Consider the following 20,636-nt stretch of genomic DNA (forward strand, 5'->3'; position numbering starts at 1 on the left):
TTTTTAACTCCAAATCCTCTCCAGCCTGACTGACAGCTCCTCAGTGTCGTCCTTCCTCCTGAGGTCTCACCCTGCTCAGTACAAGCTGCGTCTGTCAGTCAGGCTGGGTGGGTCGGTGGAGATTGAATGCACTTGTACCCATGAGCTCTACCTCTGTAACTAGACTTATAAAATGCTTATTTAAATTTTTTAAATATGGTAACTAGGGTTGAGCGACTTTCATTTTTTTAAGATCGAGTAGGGTTTTGGGAAACCCGATTTTGTCCAGAGTCGAGTCGAGTGCAGTCGGCCGATTATCGCTAAAAGTCGGGGATCGACCGAAACACGAAACCCAATGCAAGTCAATGGGGAAGCATAGTCGGCAGTGAGTGGAGGCCAGGAAAACACCTACAGTGCCCATTTTAATGCCAAAAACATCCATTCTTGTTTCTGAAGCTTGCCAATCTTAATTAACTGTATAATAATAGTTGGGCATAAGGAATTGGGGGAAAGTTGTGGGGGGAGTAGGGCTGGCTCAAGTTTTTCGTGGGCCCAGGAAATGCGGACTACGTCACGGCGGTGTTGCAGGGAAAGGTAAGTATTTAAAAGTTGCAAGTGCTGTGATCCTGAGCAAGCAGGGGGGGCCCACTCGTTCGCATTGCCACTGGCACAGGGCCCCTCAAAGTACGGCGGTGTGTTTGCATGGCGGGGGCGCCTCCCACCAGCAGCGACACTTTTGCGTACTCTGAGGGGCCCTGTGCCAGTGACGTCGCCAACGAGTATGCCCCCCCACCTGATGAAGGAACCTGCACTTTCATCTGCACCTTCCTCTTTGTCCCTGTGTAAGGTGGTATAACATGCGGGAAGGGGAACCTTACTTTCAGCAGGGTCAGATTCTGGCTGTGTAGAGTACAAGGGGAATGTAGTGGTCTAGGTCAATGTACCAGCAGACTCATTTAGCAGTGGCTGGGCAATGGGCAGGATGAGGAGGAAACAGATATAGGGCCAAAGAATAAAGTAGGCTACATGCAGTTCAAAATTGGTAACAGGACTAAACAGGCGGCATTGCTTTGTTCAGTGGAGTAGCAAACCCAAGAGCAGCAGACACTGTTTCAAGGGCCTAACCACACTAGTAGGCCAAATGCAGTTTAATATCTGATAGTATAGGGCGAAAGCCAGAATGTGGAAGCTCAGCTTTGTTCAGTTGAGGACAACACCAGGGAGGGGCAGACACCTTTAGTAGGCCGGAAAAGCCTATTGCATTTTTTAAAATGGTAATTTGGAGCAGAAGGTTGAAGCTCAGCTTTATTTAGTTGAGGGCAACACCAGGGAGGGGCAGAAGCCGTTAGTAGGCCCTAACCACCATTTTTTTTTTTTTTAAAACCACTTAATGAGAGCCGGAAGGTTGAAGCTCAGCTTTATTTAGTTGAGGACAACACCAGGGAGGGGCAGAAGCCGTTAGTAGGCCCTAACCACCATTTTTTTTTTAAAACCACATAATGAGAGCCGGAAGGTTGAAGCTCAGCTTTATTTAGTTGAGGACAACACCAGGGAGGGGCAGAAGCCGTTAGTAGGCCCTAACCACCATTTTTTTTTTAAAACCACTTAATGAGAGCCGGAAGGTTGAAGCTCAGCTTTATTTAGTTGAGGACAACACCAGGGAGGGGCAGAAGCCGTTAGTAGGCCCTAACCACCATTTTTTTTTTTTTTAAAACCACATAATGAGAGCCGGAAGGTTGAAGCTCAGCTTTATTTAGTTGAGGACAACACCAGGGAGGGGCAGAAGCCGTTAGTAGGCCCTAACCACCATTTTTTTTTTAAAACCACTTAATGAGAGCCGGAAGGTTGAAGCTCAGCTTTATTTAGTTGAGGACAACACCAGGGAGGGGCAGAAGCCGTTAGTAGGCCCTAACCACCATTTTTTTTTTTTAAACCACATAATGAGAGCCGGAAGGTTGAAGCTCAGCTTTATTTAGTTGAGGACAACACCAGGGAGGGGCAGAAGCCGTTAGTAGGCCCTAACCACCAATTTTTTTTTTTTTAAAACCACTTAATGAGAGCCGGAAGGTTGAAGCTCAGCTTTATTTAGTTGAGGACAACACCAGGGAGGGGCAGAAGCCGTTAGTAGGCCCTAACCACCATTTTTTTTTAAAAACCACTTAATGAGAGCCGGAAGGTTGAAGCTCAGCTTTATTTAGTTGAGGACAACACCAGGGAGGGGCAGAAGCCGTTAGTAGGCCCTAACCACCATTTTTTTTTTAAAACCACTTAATGAGAGCCGGAAGGTTGAAGCTCAGCTTTATTTAGTTGAGGACAACACCAGGGAGGGGCAGAAGCCGTTAGTAGGCCCTAACCACCATTTTTTTTTTTTAAACCACATAATGAGAGCCGGAAGGTTGAAGCTCAGCTTTATTTAGTTGAGGACAACACCAGGGAGGGGCAGAAGCCGTTAGTAGGCCCTAACCACCAATTTTTTTTTTTTAAAAACCACTTAATGAGAGCCGGAAGGTTGAAGCTCAGCTTTATTTAGTTGAGGACAACACCAGGGAGGGGCAGAAGCCGTTAGTAGGCCCTAACCAAAGTTGAAGGCCAAATGCAGTTTAATTTCTGATACTATAGGCCGAAAGCCAGAAGGTGGAAGTTCCGATTTAGACAGTGGAGGACAATTTGAATTAGGGACTGCAGACAGACTTAGTAGGCTGTCCCCTGTGGACCATGCATCCACCACATTAACCCATTGCGCCGTAATGGACACGTAATCTTCCGTGGCCATGCCTACAGGTCCATGCGTCTGTTGTCAGGTGCACCTTTGTACTCACAGATTGCCAGAGTGCATGGACAATGCGGTCTTCTACATGCTGGTGGAGGGTTGGGATGGCTTTTCTCGCAAAAGAAGTGTCGACTGGTTAGCTTGTAGCGTGGTACAGCGTAGTCCATCATGGCCTTATTAATAGTAAATAAAATATATAACTAGGCTCTATGAACTTTTAAATAGGTTCCAGGGGTACACGGGCAGCATTGGTGTGGTCAGTGGAGGAGTATTGCAAGTAGGGGCTGCAGACAGGCTATCAAAGGCCTAAAATAACAAACAGTAGGCAGTCATGGCAGTTTTACATCGGTTACATGGATACACAGGCAGGCACTCCAGGCAGCATTGTGCTCAGTGGAGGAGTATTGCAAGTAGGGGCCGCAGACAGGCTATCAAAGGCCTAAAATAACAAACAGTAGGCAGTCATGGCAGTTTTACATCGGTTACATGGATACACAGGCAGGCACTCCAGGCAGCATTGTGGTCAGTGGAGGAGTATTGCAAGTAGGGGCCGCAGACAGGCTATCAAAGGCCTAAAATAACAAACAGTAGGCAGTCATGGCAGTTTTACATCGGTTACATGGATACACAGGCAGCTAGGTGGTGAGTGGAGGAGTATTTAAAGTAAGGACCGCAGACAGGCTATCAAAGGCCTAACATAACAAACAATAGGCTCATGGCAGTTTTACAGCGGTTACATGGATACACGGGCAGGCAGCTTGGTGGTGAGTGGAGGAGTATTTAAAGTATGGACCGCAGACAGGCTTCGAAGGCCTAACACAATAAAATGGGCTGGCTGTAGGCACTTTAAAATTGGTTCCAGGGGTACACGGGCAGCAGTGGTCTGGTCAGTGGAGGACTAGTGGAAGTATGGACCGCAGACAGGCTTCGAAGGCCTAACACAATAAAATGGGCTGGCTGTAGGCACTTTAAAATTGGTTCCAGGGGTACACGGGCAGCAGTGGTCTGGTCAGTGGAGGCCTAGTGGAAGTATGGACCGCAGACAGGCTTCGAAGGCCTAACACAATAAAATGGGCTGGCTGTAGGCACTTTAAAATTGGTTCCAGGGGTACACGGGCAGCAGTGGTCTGGTCAGTGGAGGCCTAGTGGAAGTATGGACCGCAGACAGGCTTCGAAGGCCTAACACAATAAAATGGGCTGGCTGTAGGCACTTTAAAATTGGTTCCAGGGGTACACGGGCAGCAGTGGTCTGGTCAGTGGAGGCCTAGTGGAAGGAGGGACCGCAGACAGGCTTCGAAGGCCTAACACAATAAAATGGGCTGGCTGTAGGCACTTTAAAATTGGTTCCAGGGGTACACGGGCAGCAGTGGTCTGGTCAGTGGAGGCCTAGTGGAAGGAGGGACCGCAGACAGGCTTCGAAGGCCTAACACAATAAAATGGGCTGGCTGTAGGCACTTTAAAATTGGTTCCAGGGGTACACGGGCAGCAGTGGTCTGGTCAGTGGAGGCCTAGTGGAAGTATGGACCGCAGACAGGCTTCGAAGGCCTAACACAATAAAATGGGCTGGCTGTAGGCACTTTAAAATTGGTTCCAGGGGTACACGGGCAGCAGTGGTCTGGTCAGTGGAGGCCTAGTGGAAGGAGGGACCGCAGACAGGCTTCGAAGGCCTAACACAATAAAATGGGCTGGCTGTAGGCACTTTAAAATTGGTTCCAGGGGTACACGGGCAGCAGTGGTCTGGTCAGTGGAGGCCTAGTGGAAGGAGGGACCGCAGACAGGCTTCGAAGGCCTAACACAATAAAATGGGCTGGCTGTAGGCACTTTAAAATTGGTTCCAGGGGTACACGGGCAGCAGTGGTCTGGTCAGTGGAGGCCTAGTGGAAGTATGGACCGCAGACAGGCTTCGAAGGCCTAACACAATAAAATGGGCTGGCTGTAGGCACTTTAAAATTGGTTCCAGGGGTACACGGGCAGCAGTGGTCTGGTCAGTGGAGGCCTAGTGGAAGTATGGACCGCAGACAGGCTTCGAAGGCCTAACACAATAAAATGGGCTGGCTGTAGGCACTTTAAAATTGGTTCCAGGGGTACACGGGCAGCAGTGGTCTGGTCAGTGGAGGCCTAGTGGAAGGAGGGACCGCAGACAGGCTTCGAAGGCCTAACACAATAAAATGGGCTGGCTGTAGGCACTTTAAAATTGGTTCCAGGGGTACACGGGCAGCAGTGGTCTGGTCAGTGGAGGCCTAGTGGAAGGAGGGACCGCAGACAGGCTTCGAAGGCCTAACACAATAAAATGGGCTGGCTGTAGGCACTTTAAAATTGGTTCCAGGGGTACACGGGCAGCAGTGGTCTGGTCAGTGGAGGCCTAGTGGAAGGAGGGACCGCAGACAGGCTTCGAAGGCCTAACACAATAAAATGGGCTGGCTGTAGGCACTTTAAAATTGGTTCCAGGGGTACACGGGCAGCAGTGGTCTGGTCAGTGGAGGCCTAGTGGAAGTATGGACCGCAGACAGGCTTCGAAGGCCTAACACAATAAAATGGGCTGGCTGTAGGCACTTTAAAATTGGTTCCAGGGGTACACGGGCAGCAGTGGTCTGGTCAGTGGAGGACTAGTGGAAGGAGGGAGCGCAGAAAGGCTTCAAAGGCCTAAAATAACAAACAATAGGCTCATGGCAGTTTTACAGCGGTTACATGGATACACGGGCAGGCAGCTTGGTGGTCAGTGGAGGAGTAGGGACCGCAGACAGGCTATCAAAGGCCTAAAATAACAAACAATAGGCTCATGGCAGTTTTACAGCGGTTACATGGATACACGGGCAGGCAGCTTGGTGCTGAGTGGAGGAGTAGTGCAAGGAGTGTCTGTCCCAGTACTCCCAAAATATAAATAGATGTTAATGTCTCGCAAAACAACCAAAACAAAAAAAAAGATGGCATACTTAGGTACAGGGGTGGGCTCATCTGCTGTGTTTCTGACATAGTAATTTGGCAGTAACTATTTAATGGTGCCAATATAGGACACAGACACAGACTACTTTAAGTTGCATCATAGATGTCTACAAATTTGTATTGTCAGTGCCAGACATTGAATGATGTCAGCGAATAGACTAAAGATTGGTGGAGCTGTGCGACATAATTTTGCACGTAGTACAGCCCAGTTTGAGCTGGGGTAGGGGGGAACTCTCTTGAGGCCGGCGGGACCGCCCCAGGGCCACTCATGTTACAACGGTGTGTCTGACGTTGGGTGCGCACCACCACCGCCAGAGACACTACATTGTACTATGAGGGACCCAGTAGCAATGCCGTCAACCAAAAGCGAGCACACCCACCTCTTCAGACAAACAGCAGTCTCACGGGTGCTTGCGCCAAGTCGCGATACCACGGCCCCGTGTGGGGAGTTTGGCCATTTAGGGAGGTGTAAACATGTCGTATGCTGTACAATCTGCAGCAGCAAATTAGACATTAGAAAAGTAATTCACAGGCAAGAGCTTTTCATAGGAAAGCTAGGTGTCGGCCGGGCAAGGTGGGGCAAAAGATTTTGAAATCCAGTTGTGGTTCATTTTAATGAATGTTAGATCGTCAACATTTTGGGTAGCCAGACGAGTCCTTTTTTCGGTTAATATTGACCCTGCAGCACTGAATACTCTTTCTGATAGGACACTTGCTGCCGGGCAAGCAAGCTCCTGCAATGCATATTCTGCCAATTCTGGCCAGGTGTCTAATTTGGAGGCCCAGTAATCAAATGGGAATGACGGTTGAGGGAGAACATCGATAAGGGATGAAAAATAGTTAGTAACCATACTGGACAAATGTTGTCTCCTGTCACTTTCAATTGATGCAGCAGTACCTGTCCTGTCTGCGGTCATAGCAAAATCACTCCACAACCTGGTCAGAAAACCCCTCTGTCCAACGCCACTTCTGATGTGTGCACCCCTAACACTCCTAGTCTGCTGCCCCCTGGAGCTCGTGTGAGAACGATCACGTGCGCTGTGTGCTGGGAATGCCTGAAGCAAACGGTCAACAAGAGTTGATTGTTTGGTTGCTAATATTAGTTCCAAGTTCTCATGTGGCATAACATTTTGCAATTTGCCTTTATAGCGTGGATCAAGGAGGCAGGCCAACCAGTAATCGTCATCGTTCATCATTTTCGTAATGCGTGTGTCCCTTTGTAGGATACGTAAGGCATAATCCGCCATGTGGGCCAAAGTTCCACTTGTCAAATCTCCGGTTGTGATTGGTTGAGGGGCAGTTGCAGGCAAATCTACGTCACTTGTGTCCCTCAAAAAACCAGAACCCGGCCGTGACACGCAACCAATTTCCTGTGCCCCCGTGAAAGTTTCCGCATTAAAAATATACTCATCCCCATCATCCTCCTCGTCCTCCACCTCCTCTTCGCCCGCTACCTCGTCCTGTACACTGCCCTGACCAGACAATGGCTGACTGTCATCAAGGCTTCCCTCTTCCTCTGGTGCAGACGCCTGCTCCTTTATGTGCGTCAAACTTTGCATCAGCAGACGCATTAGGGGGATGCTCATGCTTATTACGGCGTTGTCTGCACTAACCAGCCGTGTGCATTCCTCAAAACACTGAAGGACTTGACACATGTCTTGTATCTTCGACCACTGCACACCTGACAACTCCATGTCTGCCATCCTACTGCCTGCCCGTGTATCCTCCCACAAATAAATAACAGCACGCCTCTGTTCGCACAGTCTCTGAAGCATGTGCAGTGTTGAGTTCCACCTTGTTGCAACGTCTATGATTAGGCGATGCTGGGGAAGGTTCAAAGACCGCTGATAGGTCTGCATACGGCTGGCGTGTACAGGCGAACGTCGGATATGTGAGCAAAGTGCACGCACTTTGAGGAGCAGGTCGGAGAACCCAGGATAAGTTTTCAATAAGCACTGCACCACCAGGTTTAAGGTGTGAGCCAGGCAAGGAATGTGTTTCAGTTGGGAAAGGGAGATGGCAGCCATGAAATTCCTTCCGTTATCACTCACTACCTTGCCTGCCTCAAGATCTACTGTGCCCAGCCACGACTGCGTTTCTTGTTGCAAGAACTCGGACAGAACTTCCGCGGTGTGTCTGTTGTCGCCCAAACACTTCATAGCCAATACAGCCTGCTGACGCTTGGCAGTAGCTGGCCCATAATGGGACAACTGGTGTGCAACAGTGTCATCTGCCGATGGAGTGGTTGGCCGACTGCGTTCTGTGGAAGAGCTGTAGCTTCTGCAGGAGGACGAGGAGGAGGAGGAGGGGGTGCGAACGCCTACAGCCAACTGTTTCCTAGACCGTGGGCTAGGCACAACTGTCCCTAAATTGATGTCGCCTGTGGACCCTGCATCCACCACATTCACCCAGTGTGCCGTGATGGACACATAACGTCCCTGGCCATGCCTACTGGTCCATGCATCTGTAGTCAGGTGCACCTTTGTACTCACAGATTGCCTGAGTGCATGGACGATGCGCTGTTTAACATGCTGGTGCAGGGCTGGGATGGCTTTTCTGGAAAAAAAGTGTCGACTGGGTAGCTCGTATCGTGGTTCAGCGTACTCCATCAGGGCTTTGAAAGCTTCGCTTTCAACTAACCGGTAGGGCATCATCTCTAACGAGATTAGTCTAGCTATGTGGGCGTTAAAACCCTGTGTACGCGGATGCGAGGATAAGTACTTCCTTTTTCTAACCAGAGTCTCATGTAGGGTGAGCTGGACTGGAGAGCTGTAGATCGTGGAACTTTCGGGTGTGCCGGTGGACATGGCAGACTGAGAGACGGTTGGAGACGGTATTGTTTCCGCCGGTGCCCTACATGCAATATTTCCTCCTACAAAACTGGTGATTCCCTGACCCTGACTGCTTTTGGCTGGCAAAGAAACCTGCACAGATACTGCCGGTGGTGCGGAAAATGGTGGCCTTACAGTGACGGAAGGGATGTTGCGTTGCTGACTAGCTTCATTGGCCGAGGGTGCTACAACCTTGAGGGACGTTTGGTAGTTAGTCCAGGCTTGAGAATGCATGGTGGTTAAGTGTCTATGCATGCAACTAGTATTTAGACTTTTCAGATTCTGACCTCTGCTTAAGCTAGTTGAACATTTTTGACAGATGACTTTGCGCTGATCAGTTGGATGTTGTTTAAAAAAATGCCAGACTGCACTCTTCCTAGACTCTGATCCCTTTTCAGGGATTGCAGACTGAGCTTTAACCGGATGGCAACGCTGTGCTCCAACAGGTTTTGGCTTTGACACGCGTTTTGGTCCAGATACGGGCCCGGCAGATGGAACCTGTTGCGATGTTGATGCCTGCTGCGGCCCCTCCTCCACCTCCGCTTCTGAACTACTGCCGCCTGCACCCTGTTCCCCCAATGGCTGCCAATCGGGGTCAATAACTGGGTCATCTATTACCTCCTCTTCGAGCTCGTGTGCAACTTCGTCTGTGTCACTGTGTCGGTCGGTGGTATAGCGTTCGTGGCGGGGCAACATAGTCTCATCAGGGTCTGATTGTGGATCTGTACCCTGAGAGGGCAATGTGGTGGTCTGAGTCAAAGGAGCAGCATAGTACTCTGGCTGTGGCTGTGCATCAGTGCACTCCATGTCAGAATATACTTGTAATGGGCATGGCCTGTTAAATGTTTCACTTTCTAAGCCAGGGACGGTATGTGTAAAGAGCTCCATGGAGTGACCCGTTGTGTCGCCTGCTGCATCCTTCTCTCTTGTTGTAGTTTTTGCTGAGGAGGACAAGGAAGCGACTTGTCCCTGACCGTGAACATCCACAAGCGACGCGCTGCTTTTACATTTACCAGTTTCGGAAGAGGAGGCAAAAGAGCTAGAGGCTGAGTCTGCAATGTAAGCCAAAACTTGCTGTTGCTGCTCCGCCTTTAAAAGCGGTTTTCCTACTCCCAGAAAAGAGAGCGTTCGAGGCCTTGTGTAGCCTGACGACGAAACTGGCTCCACAGCTCCAGACTTAGGTGGAATATTTTTATCCCCACGACCACCTGATGCTCCACTACCACTACCATCATTACCAGCTGACAATGAACGCCCACGACGACCTCTTGCACCAGACTTCCTCATTGTTTTAAAATCTTAACCAAAGTAACTTTATTTGTTGCTATCAAACAACTTACACGGTGAGCTATAACTTCAGTATGATTTCAATATCCCTTAACAGGTTGGTGAGACCACAAGGAAAATCAGGCACAATGTTACACACTCTGTTTTCTGTGGCACAAAATCACAGAGATGACACACACGCAGGACTGTCACTCAAGCACTAATGTCAATATTAATCTCCCACCTAATTTATTTATTTTTTTTTCTCAGGGAGACTTTAGAAACCAAATAATATTAAAAAAAAAAAAAAAAGGCTTTCTATGGCCCACAATTAGAGAGAGAGAGGTGGCACAACCAGGAGTCAAGACTGGCACACAAGCTGAAAGGGCAATATTACTCTCCCACTGTTTTTTTATGTATTTTTTGTTTTTTCAGGGAGACTTTAGAAACCCAATAATATTTAAAAAAAAAAATAAATAGGCTTTCTATGGCCCACTGAATGAGAGGGAGAGAGGTGGCACACCCAGGAGTCAAGACTGGCACACAAGCTGAAAGGGCAATATTACTCTCCCACTGTTTTTTTAGGTTTTTTTTTTTTTTTCAGGGAGAATTAGAAACCAAATAATATTAAAAAAAAAAAAATAGGCTTTCTATGGCCCACTGAATGAAAGGGAGAGAGGTGGCACACCCAGGAGTCAAGACTGGCACACAAGCTGAAAGGGCAATATTACTCTCCCACTGTTTTTTTATGTATTTTTTGTTTTTTTCAGGGAGACTTTAGAAACCCAATAATATTTAAAAAAAAAAATAAATAGGCTTTCTATGGCCCACTGAATGAGAGGGAGAGAGGTGGCACACCCAGGAGTCAAGACTGGCACACAAGCTGAAAGGGCAATATTACTCTCCCACTGTTTTTTTATGTATTTTTTGTTTTTTTCAGGGAGACTTTAGAAACCCAATAATATTTAAAAAAAAAAATAAATAGGCTTTCTATGGCCCACTGAATGAGAGGGAGAGAGGTGGCACACCCAGGAGTCAAGACTGGCACACAAGCTGAAAGGGCAATATTACTCTCCCACTGTTTTTTTAGGTTTTTTTTTTTTTTCAGGGAGACTTTAGAAACCAAATAATATTAAAAAAAAAAAAAAAAAAAAAAAAAATAGGCTTGCTATAGCCCACTGAATGAGAGATAGCACACACAGCAGTGGCACACAAGCCCTTACTGAGGCCAATATTTTTCTCCCACTGATTGATGTAGTGTTTTTGTGTTGAGGTAGAATTTAGAACACAAATCACGGAAAAAATAAATAGGCTTTCTATGGCCCACTGAATGAAAGGGAGAGAGGTGGCACACCCAGGAGTCAAGACTGGCACACAAGCTGAAAGGGCAATATTACTCTCCCACTGTTTTTTTATGTATTTTTTGTTTTTTCAGGGAGACTTTAGAAACCCAATAATATTTAAAAAAAAAAATAAATAGGCTTTCTATGGCCCACTGAATGAGAGGGAGAGAGGTGGCACACCCAGGAGTCAAGACTGGCACACAAGCTGAAAGGGCAATATTACTCTCCCACTGTTTTTTTAGGTTTTTTTTTTTTTTTCAGGGAGAATTAGAAACCAAATAATATTAAAAAAAAAAAAATAGGCTTTCTATGGCCCACTGAATGAAAGGGAGAGAGGTGGCACACCCAGGAGTCAAGACTGGCACACAAGCTGAAAGGGCAATATTACTCTCCCACTGTTTTTTTATGTATTTTTTGTTTTTTTCAGGGAGACTTTAGAAACCCAATAATATTTAAAAAAAAAAATAAATAGGCTTTCTATGGCCCACTGAATGAGAGGGAGAGAGGTGGCACACCCAGGAGTCAAGACTGGCACACAAGCTGAAAGGGCAATATTACTCTCCCACTGTTTTTTTATGTATTTTTTGTTTTTTTCAGGGAGACTTTAGAAACCCAATAATATTTAAAAAAAAAAATAAATAGGCTTTCTATGGCCCACTGAATGAGAGGGAGAGAGGTGGCACACCCAGGAGTCAAGACTGGCACACAAGCTGAAAGGGCAATATTACTCTCCCACTGTTTTTTTAGGTTTTTTTTTTTTTTCAGGGAGACTTTAGAAACCAAATAATATTAAAAAAAAAAAAAAAAAAAAAAAAAAATAGGCTTGCTATAGCCCACTGAATGAGAGATAGCACACACAGCAGTGGCACACAAGCCCTTACTGAGGCCAATATTTTTCTCCCACTGATTGATGTAGTGTTTTTGTGTTGAGGTAGAATTTAGAACACAAATCACGGAAAAAATAAATAGGCTTTCTATGGCCCACTGAATGAAAGGGAGAGAGGTGGCACACCCAGGAGTCAAGACTGGCACACAAGCTGAAAGGGCAATATTACTCTCCCACTGTTTTTTTATGTATTTTTTGTTTTTTCAGGGAGACTTTAGAAACCCAATAATATTTAAAAAAAAAAATAAATAGGCTTTCTATGGCCCACTGAATGAGAGGGAGAGAGGTGGCACACCCAGGAGTCAAGACTGGCACACAAGCTGAAAGGGCAATATTACTCTCCCACTGTTTTTTTAGGTTTTTTTTTTTTTTTCAGGGAGAATTAGAAACCAAATAATATTAAAAAAAAAAAAATAGGCTTTCTATGGCCCACTGAATGAAAGGGAGAGAGGTGGCACACCCAGGAGTCAAGACTGGCACACAAGCTGAAAGGGCAATATTACTCTCCCACTGTTTTTTTATGTATTTTTTGTTTTTTTCAGGGAGACTTTAGAAACCCAATAATATTTAAAAAAAAAAATAAATAGGCTTTCTATGGCCCACTGAATGAGAGGGAGAGAGGTGGCACACCCAGGAGTCAAGACTGGCACACAAGCTGAAAGGGCAATATTACTCTCCCACTGTTTTTTTAGGTTTTTTTTTTTTTTCAGGGAGACTTTTGAAACCAAATAATATTAAAAAAAAAAAAAAAAAAAAAATATAGGCTTGCTATAGCCCACTGAATGATAGCGCACACACAGCAGTGGCACACAAGCCCTGACTGAGGCCAATATTTTTCTCCCACTGATTGATGTAGTGTTTCTGTGTTGAGGTAGATTTTAGAACACAAATCACGGAAAAAATAAATAGGCTTTCTATGGCCCACTCAGTGAGAGATGGCACACACAGGGATGGCACTGTAGCAGAAATGCCAATCTTAATCTCCCACAAAAAAAAAACAAAACAAAAAAAAAACTGTCCTACAATTACTATCTCCCTGCAGTAATGTAAGCCAGGTATGGCAGGCAGCAATAGGAGTGGACTGATGCACAAATTAAATAAAAAGTGTGGACAAACAAAAAAGATAGCTGTGCAGAAAGGAAGGAACAAGAGGATATGTGCTTTGAAAAAAGCAGTTGGTTTCCACAGTGGCGTACACACAGCAATACAGCTATCACGGAGCCTTCTAGGGCAGCCCAATGAGCTACAGCGCTGAGGGGAAAAAAAAAAAAAAATAGCTTCCACTGTTCCTGCACACCGAAGGTGGTGTTGGACAGTGGAAATCGCTGCAGCACAAGCGGTTTGGTGGTTAGTGGACCCTGCCTAACGCTCTCCCTGCTTCTGACGAAGCGGCAGCAACCTGTCCCTAAGCTCAGATCAGCAGCAGTAAGATGGCGGTCGGCGGGAACGCCCCTTTATAGCCCCTGTGACGCCGCAGACAGCAAGCCAATCACTGCAATGCCCTTCTCTAAGATGGTGGGGACCAGGATCTATGTCATCACGCTGCCCACACTCTGCGTTCACCTTCATTGGCTGAGAAATGGCGCTTTTCGCGTCATTGAAACGCGACTTTGGCGCGAAAGTCGCGTACCGCATGGCCGACAAGCACAGGGGTCGGATCGGGTTTCATGAGACGCCGACTTAGCCAAAAGTCGGCGACTTTTGAAAATGATCGACCCGTTTCGCTCAACCCTAATGGTAACAAATGTACTGCTTTAATATCCTGCATCAGTCACAATGGTGTAATATGTTGTTTTCTTCTCTTTCTCTGCAGGCCAGTCTTTCCATATGGGGTTGGGGTAGTCTCGGTGGCGTGCTCTTCCTCATCACATTTGGACCCTTTGCTATATTCTACTTTGCCTTTTATATCCTCTGCTTCGTGGGTGGGTAAGTACTATGCGCTTTACAGGAGATATGTTATTTGTATGAGCGGCTGCAGGCCGTCTGGTCTCGCTGTCATTTCATTGTGAAATGCCAAGAGATGTGCTGAAATCACTGAAAAGCGTTCAAGGGGTATATACATGTATGTGGTCACCGTCATTTCAACACTTTCCATAAACGCATCAAATATATGATCTAATTCAATCACCGGAAGGAAAGCTGATGAGGATGAGCAGATGCGGCTGGTAAGACGACGGCCGTTTTACGTATAGAGACGCTCTACGGTCTGCTTACTGCTAATGCAATCCGTTTCTAATATAAATACAATGATTATATAAAATGTATTGATCAAATGATCACTTTTTCATATAAGTTGAGAATATATATATATATATATATATATATATATATATATATATACACACAACTTGTATTGATCAAATTAATACTTTGACCCTGCATAAGGGGGGAGCCCTAGTGGGCCACCCCTCCGGGGGCCTGTAGACAATGATGGGTTGTCTGTGTAATTTTATATAATTTAGTATACTGCAGTATTACGCTTATTACCATTATTACGGTTACATCTCTGCTTCTCCTCTGCAGTCAGAAGATCCTGTACTTTATGCATTTCTTGAATACACACCCAGTAAACAAGATGTAATGGTTTTTAGGCTGATTACTCGCCACTTACTGATAGAATCGGACCCTGTGAGCAGTTTTCACACTTGCTGCCTTTATTAGACATGGCTATATCCGCCTGTAAAGCTGTGATTGTGTCCTGCCCACCATACCGTATGGAGAGTGAGAGGTGAGCCAGTCTCTGCAGAAAGTGGTGGTGTACATGGTGATCTGGTTCTGCTATGTTGGTAATGGACACGTAGCCGGTTTGGTGTCACGTATTCACCATTCACTCGGAATATCAGATTAGACTTCATTTTGTCGGTCTGATCGATCAAGGACGGAGTGACGGATCTGCTGTCCGGTGTTCAGATTCCAGATTTTTCTGACTATAGGAGGCTTAGACAGCGGAAAATACAAAAAAATCTTACTAATGAAAAGGATCCTAGTGGTCTAAGGAAGGAGCGGTGTAACATCATGAACTTTGGAGGTCTAATATTGTATCAGGATATAACCGGACACTGCCAAGACCTGTGACTACTGTTCAGACATGCATTTCTATGTTGCAGTATTTAAACCCCTAAGTTTTTTTTTTTCCCCACATTCACAGTGCCCTTTTAATTATAGGTAAATTGTCTGGGGTCCGGACCCGGAGACTCGCACTGATCACTGGGGGACCGGAATGCTCTGCTTTGTAGCCGATGTTTTCCATTGAATTAGTACTATAATCTGTGTGCGCTCCGGCAGGGGAGGAAAGCTGGAGTGATCGTGATGGTCTCGAGACCCGGATCCCAACAGATCTGCTTGTAATTATATTAGAGGGCACTGTAAGGGTATGTGCACAGTCATTATCTGCAAATGTTCATGTGTTAGCAGGGACAAATGCTGCATTAGATAAGCACATTTTTGTTGCTTTTTTTCCCCTTTTACTTGTGTTTTTGTTGCAGTTTTTTCCCTGTCATTAGTATGGGTGAAATCTGCACCAAGAATGCATGTTGATAAAAAATTAACACGCTGCAGAATGAAATCTGCAGTGAGAAATTGAGCAATGTGCATGAGACTTAGGATTCTCATTCACCTGCTAGTACTAGGAAATTCTTCAGGTTTTGGGGAAACAGAAAAAGCGACAAAACCCCACATGTGCACATCCCCTAATGGTTTAGTTGTGATTTACATCTTGTATATTGGACTTACCATAGTGAGCAATCCACATTATCATTACAGCGCACAGAAGGTAAAACCCAGTTTGTATATTGGAATCAATTGCAACCTATAAACCAAAAATCTGAACAGCTGCCATACGTGTTGTACTTTGTCAGTGCAGTAAGAGAAGCAATAACAAAGCTTCCGGGAGTTCCTTTACTTTTCCTTTATGAGCATCTACTTGTCTAAAGGTTTATTGCTCCTCCATCCTCGGGGTCCAGAGACCGTGTCCCCCTTCGTTTTGTGGGCAGGAAGAGATAGACCTGCGCCTCTGTGACCGGCTGCACAGTTCTCTGCATGGCAGGAAGCCGAATGTAATGTGCTGGTCACCTCCAGCGTCTTGTTGCCTTGCAGTGATCTGTGAGAGATCGTTCTGCAGGTATGACCAGTGGCCCCGCTCTCTCAAAGATCAGGCTAAGCGATTAATGACTGCCCAGTCTGATCATTAAGGAAACCTTTTATTGGGGGAGTCAGATGGCAGGTGATGATCCACCAGCAGCATAACAAAATGAATGGGCAGTGTTTATTGCTCAGATGTTTGGTATCCTCCGGAGACCAACTCTGTCCAGGGTAATGGATGGTGGTCCTAAATGGGGAACCACTGAGGTTTAATTAATTGCAATTTTAATGTGTAATTCAGGGCTACTTTAATTGTATCTGACAAGTACATAGACTGTCGCCTTGTTCAGTAAGGACTGTCAGTGCGGGAGATGGCTTGTTGGGTCCAGGCCCTCTGCGGATGCCCGCTGCTCACTGTGCCCATGATCGGCTGCATATGATCTTCTGTATTCCTGACCTTACTGATATTCCACCATCCTTATCTGCTGCTTTCTCCATGTGGATGCTCGCCGTGCTATGCTCTTTCCTGGAATTATGTGCACGCCTTGATATTGTTGGCATGTGCTTCTGCTGATATGACTGAGGTAGGTCTCGTCTGTGCTTGGGTTCATGCACCTGGTAAATAATCACCTTTTTTATTGATACGGTCGGTGCATTTCCGCTATGATCATCTGCAATTACACATCTGTTTGCTGCAGTCACCTAAGTTTATGGGAGTCTACGATCCTAAGAGGTTGTAGGAGTTATTTCTAATATGCAACTTCCGTGGAATAGATTTCCAGGCTCGGCTCTTTTTTTTTTTTTTTAATGGTTTTAGTACAACATCCAGTACTGCAGATAAATCCAAATCACACAGTGCCCATATGATGTAACAGCGGAGTGCCTGGAACTGCCTGGGGAAGCAGACGTCTAGAGTGCCAGCATTATACAGTGAGATATTAATGGCTGAAGATTTGCAATGCCATCTCTCTTCCTAATGTTTCCCCAGGGTCAAAACTAGTAGAGATCCCTTCTTTTAAGTGGAACTCTCCCCAGATTTCACAATATAAACTGTATGGTTTTTGTGATAGTCACTGGTAAAGAGATGGATGAGATGTGTATCACTGAGGTTGTTAGCCTCAGTGATATGAATCTAGGGAAATTGCTCCAGCACACTAAGTGCTGAGAGGGGTTAAACAGCCATTTTAAGGGTAAGGTTTTTAAGTGAACAGCTGCTCAGCATATCACCTCCCCAGGGTGGGGTGTAGTAGGTGAATAGTCAGCTGTTTCAGTCTTGAACTCTGAGCTGTGTATTTACGTTGCAGTTCTCCTTGATTTGAATGTCTTTGCTAAAAGGACTAAGAAGGTGGTCTCTAAGCCAGGTGGGCTAACTAGTTCTTTTGGATGGACTTGTTACTTTTTGTTTTACCTTATATTGGACAAAGACTGTATTTATGTATTCTGATGACGTGGTTTATGAGGATTGCAATAAACCAGCCGGTCTTTAAATAGAAACGGTTCCTGTGTCTATCTCTGTGCAGCCGAGTGAGCCGATCTACTGCAATTAATAAAAAAATGTATTTGACCTGATGTACTTATTTTGAAAATCTTTAAAAATGTCTACATAATCCTGATATTAAAGAGAACATGTCATGTTGGACAATGCTATTAACCTGCAGGTATAGGGTTAATTTAGTTAGAGAGACACCCGGCTGCCATACTGAAAGCATTGTGAGTGGGGGCAGTAGGCACGCTCTGGTGCTCACACTGACAGCCAGTTCTGCAGCACATCTGTGCAGAGCCAGCTGTCAGTCAGTGCCGGGTCATTCTTACATGCAGGCATGGTGTGGCCTCCCTTTCTTTGAGCTGGACATTACGTTTATTTGGCTTCCCATTTCTGGGGGTCCATATTCGGACCTGGTCCTGCTTGACCCTTAATCACATTGACGTCATTTTGATGCGTGGCAAGGCTTTAATACTAGAGGTTAGAACCATCCCGATATGGGTACACCTTGACGCTGGTGGGCAATTTTAATTCCTTAAAGATTACCTTCCTAGACAAGTGTGTTTTACTTATTTACCCCTTGATGACACAGGATATACCGCTACATAATATTTCATGTCCCTGCCTTTGATGTGGGCACCGCACTCGAAGCCCACATCTTTCCCGGAAGATGATGGCTGATTTAATCAGCCATCATGTGCCTCTAAGAGCCGCGAGTGGAGTCAGCAGCCATTAACCTGTTAAATGCTGCTGTCGATTTCCGACAGCGGCATTTGGCACACGCCAGCAGGAAGGCACGGTATTCCACGCGCCCATCAGCGCTTCCATTATGTGATTGTGGGGCACCGATGGGTTGCCATGACAGCCGGTGGTCTGCTGAAGACCTCTGTGCTTGTCATGACAATTCTCCTGTGAAAGAAAGCCTGTAGCAGGCGTTCATAAGAGATCGAGCGTTTATAATCCGAACTTTCAATACGTAATGTACGGTAAATTAATACAATCGGTAAACAGTGTAACAAGAAAATCAAAATGCCAGAATTACGATTTTTTTTTTTTGGGTGGGGGGGCATCGCAACCTTGCAATAAAAGGCGATCTATACATTGTATGTACCCCAAAATATTATCCGTAAAATGTCAGCTCGGGTCGCTAAAATAAGCAATCACACAGCACAGTATCCTGAAAATGTAAAGTGTTACAGCTCTCAGAAAATGGCGACACAAGCAAAGTGTTTGTAAAAAAAAAAAAAAGCTATACATGTTTGATATCTGCGTAATCGTACTGACCTGGATAATCATATTCATTTAGTGAAATGGTAAATAAAACCCTTCCAAAAATTGTGAAATTCCACTTTTTAGCAATTTTAACACACTTTGAATATTTTTCTTGCTTTCCAGATAAAATGAATGGTGCCATTCAAAGGTACAACTCGTCCCACAAAAAAACAAGCCCTCATTCGGCTGTGGGGACGGAAAAATAAAAAAGTTTTGGCTCTTGGAAGTAGGGGAGGAAAAAATAAAAAAACGGAAAATCGCCCGGGGTGATGGGGTTAAATGTTAGGAACTTATTTATAATGACATTCCCTTTTTATTTTTTCTATTCTTGGAAAAAACCTGTAACCTCCCTCTGCCTCGGTGAATTTTTGCTTTTGTGCTTTATCCCCCACCTCTTCCATGAGCCCTTCCTTTTTTACATTTACGGTACATAGCCTTATGAGGGCTCGTTGTTGTGATTTGTAGTTTCGAAATACACAATTTTACCATGTACTGGAAGAAGCCCAAAAAAAAGTCCAAGTGGGGTTTAATGGTGGAAAAAAAGCTTTCCTTGCACAATAATGATTATCCAAGTCAGTATGAAGTTTAGTTTTTTGTGTTTTTTTTTTTTTTTTTTTTTTTAGTGGTGGAAAGATATGACCATTTTCATAGTTTGTAATTTTGAAACTTTTTTAAAATTTTCTATTGATGGAGCGGTGTTAAGAATTGCTTTTGTGTGTTAAGGTGACCGGAACATTTGTTTCTGTTCTACATTTGTTTTGTTTTATTTTGTTGCTTTACTGTACATTTTACATTTTTTGACAGATTTGACTTTTATAAACATGGCTTTTTTTTTTTTTTTTTTTTTTTTAAAGGAATAAAAAGGTTAACTGATCTGAGTTTTTAAAATTTATTTTTTTATTTTTTTTTTCAATTTACTTTTTTGTTCTTCCTGGGAGACTTGAACCTGAGACCCTTTGGTTGTCAGTTGGTTGTTTTTATATACTGCAGTATAGCATCTAGTAGGAGCGCAGCCCTTACATGCTCTTTGCTTTGAAGCTAGCCGCATGGCTGGATCCAGCCAGGATCAGTGCCCCAGCGCTCTTCCAATGCTGCAGCAGCAAAGCTGCCACTGTTTGCCACCTCGGAGAGTGTGCAGTTCGAAGCCAAGGAACGACCATTCCGCCAAGCCAAACTTTCAGGGGAGCACCTTTCCCCGGCGAGTAGTAAGTTGGGAGGCAGCTGTGAAGCGGTGACCTCCTGAAGCAAGAAGATGAAAACATTTTTTTTAAAGGGGTTGTCTAGGCTCATAATAAAAAAAGAAAAAAAAAGTCAGATACTGTACCTTCCTGTTCTATTTGGCACCAGCTCAGAGCGGTCACTGACTGCTCCTGTGGGCGATTCAGCTGCTCGTCTTCTGGGCTCCTCTATTGATGGGGCATGACTGCTGATGTCATGATGACTGACAGCCAGCTCTCCTCTGCATAACTGAGGGGAGGCGGCTATCAGTCACCCTGGCGTTGACAGTCATGGACCATTGATAGAGCAGACCCAAATAAGAGCTGTTCTGTTGACATGGAGCTGCTGAATCTGCGGCAGGAGTGGTCAGTAACCACTTTGTGCTGGCAGAAATCTGTGTTAGGCAGAACAGACACAGAAAAATATATGGCTCTGGATAAACCCTTTAAATTTCAGCTATACTGCTGATTCTGTATTATGCTGTAGATTTGCTACTGCACAAACTGCATGGCTAATCTGGAGGAAATTTACTACTTTTCAACCTGCATGGCTAATCTGGAGGAAA

General features: G+C 45.3%; 1 protein-coding gene across 5 annotated transcripts in view; it reads left to right on the forward strand.

Moving 5' to 3' along the window:
• Positions 1 to 20,636, forward strand: part of SNX13 (sorting nexin 13) — a 126,097-nt gene that overhangs the window by 28,030 nt on the left and 77,431 nt on the right. For 4 of the 5 annotated variants that reach the window (XM_077268736.1, XM_077268738.1, XM_077268741.1 and 1 more), the window contains exon 2: positions 13,832 to 13,944. In XM_077268736.1, the coding sequence (XP_077124851.1) occupies positions 13,832 to 13,944 (113 nt within the window). Of the gene's footprint in view, positions 1 to 13,829; positions 13,945 to 20,636 lie in introns of those variants that run through there. The other variant, XM_077268739.1, reaches the window with a different exon arrangement.

Source organism: Ranitomeya variabilis, chromosome 6 (genome assembly GCF_051348905.1).
Source record: "Ranitomeya variabilis isolate aRanVar5 chromosome 6, aRanVar5.hap1, whole genome shotgun sequence".
In the NCBI taxonomy this organism is placed as follows: domain Eukaryota; kingdom Metazoa; phylum Chordata; class Amphibia; order Anura; family Dendrobatidae; genus Ranitomeya; species Ranitomeya variabilis.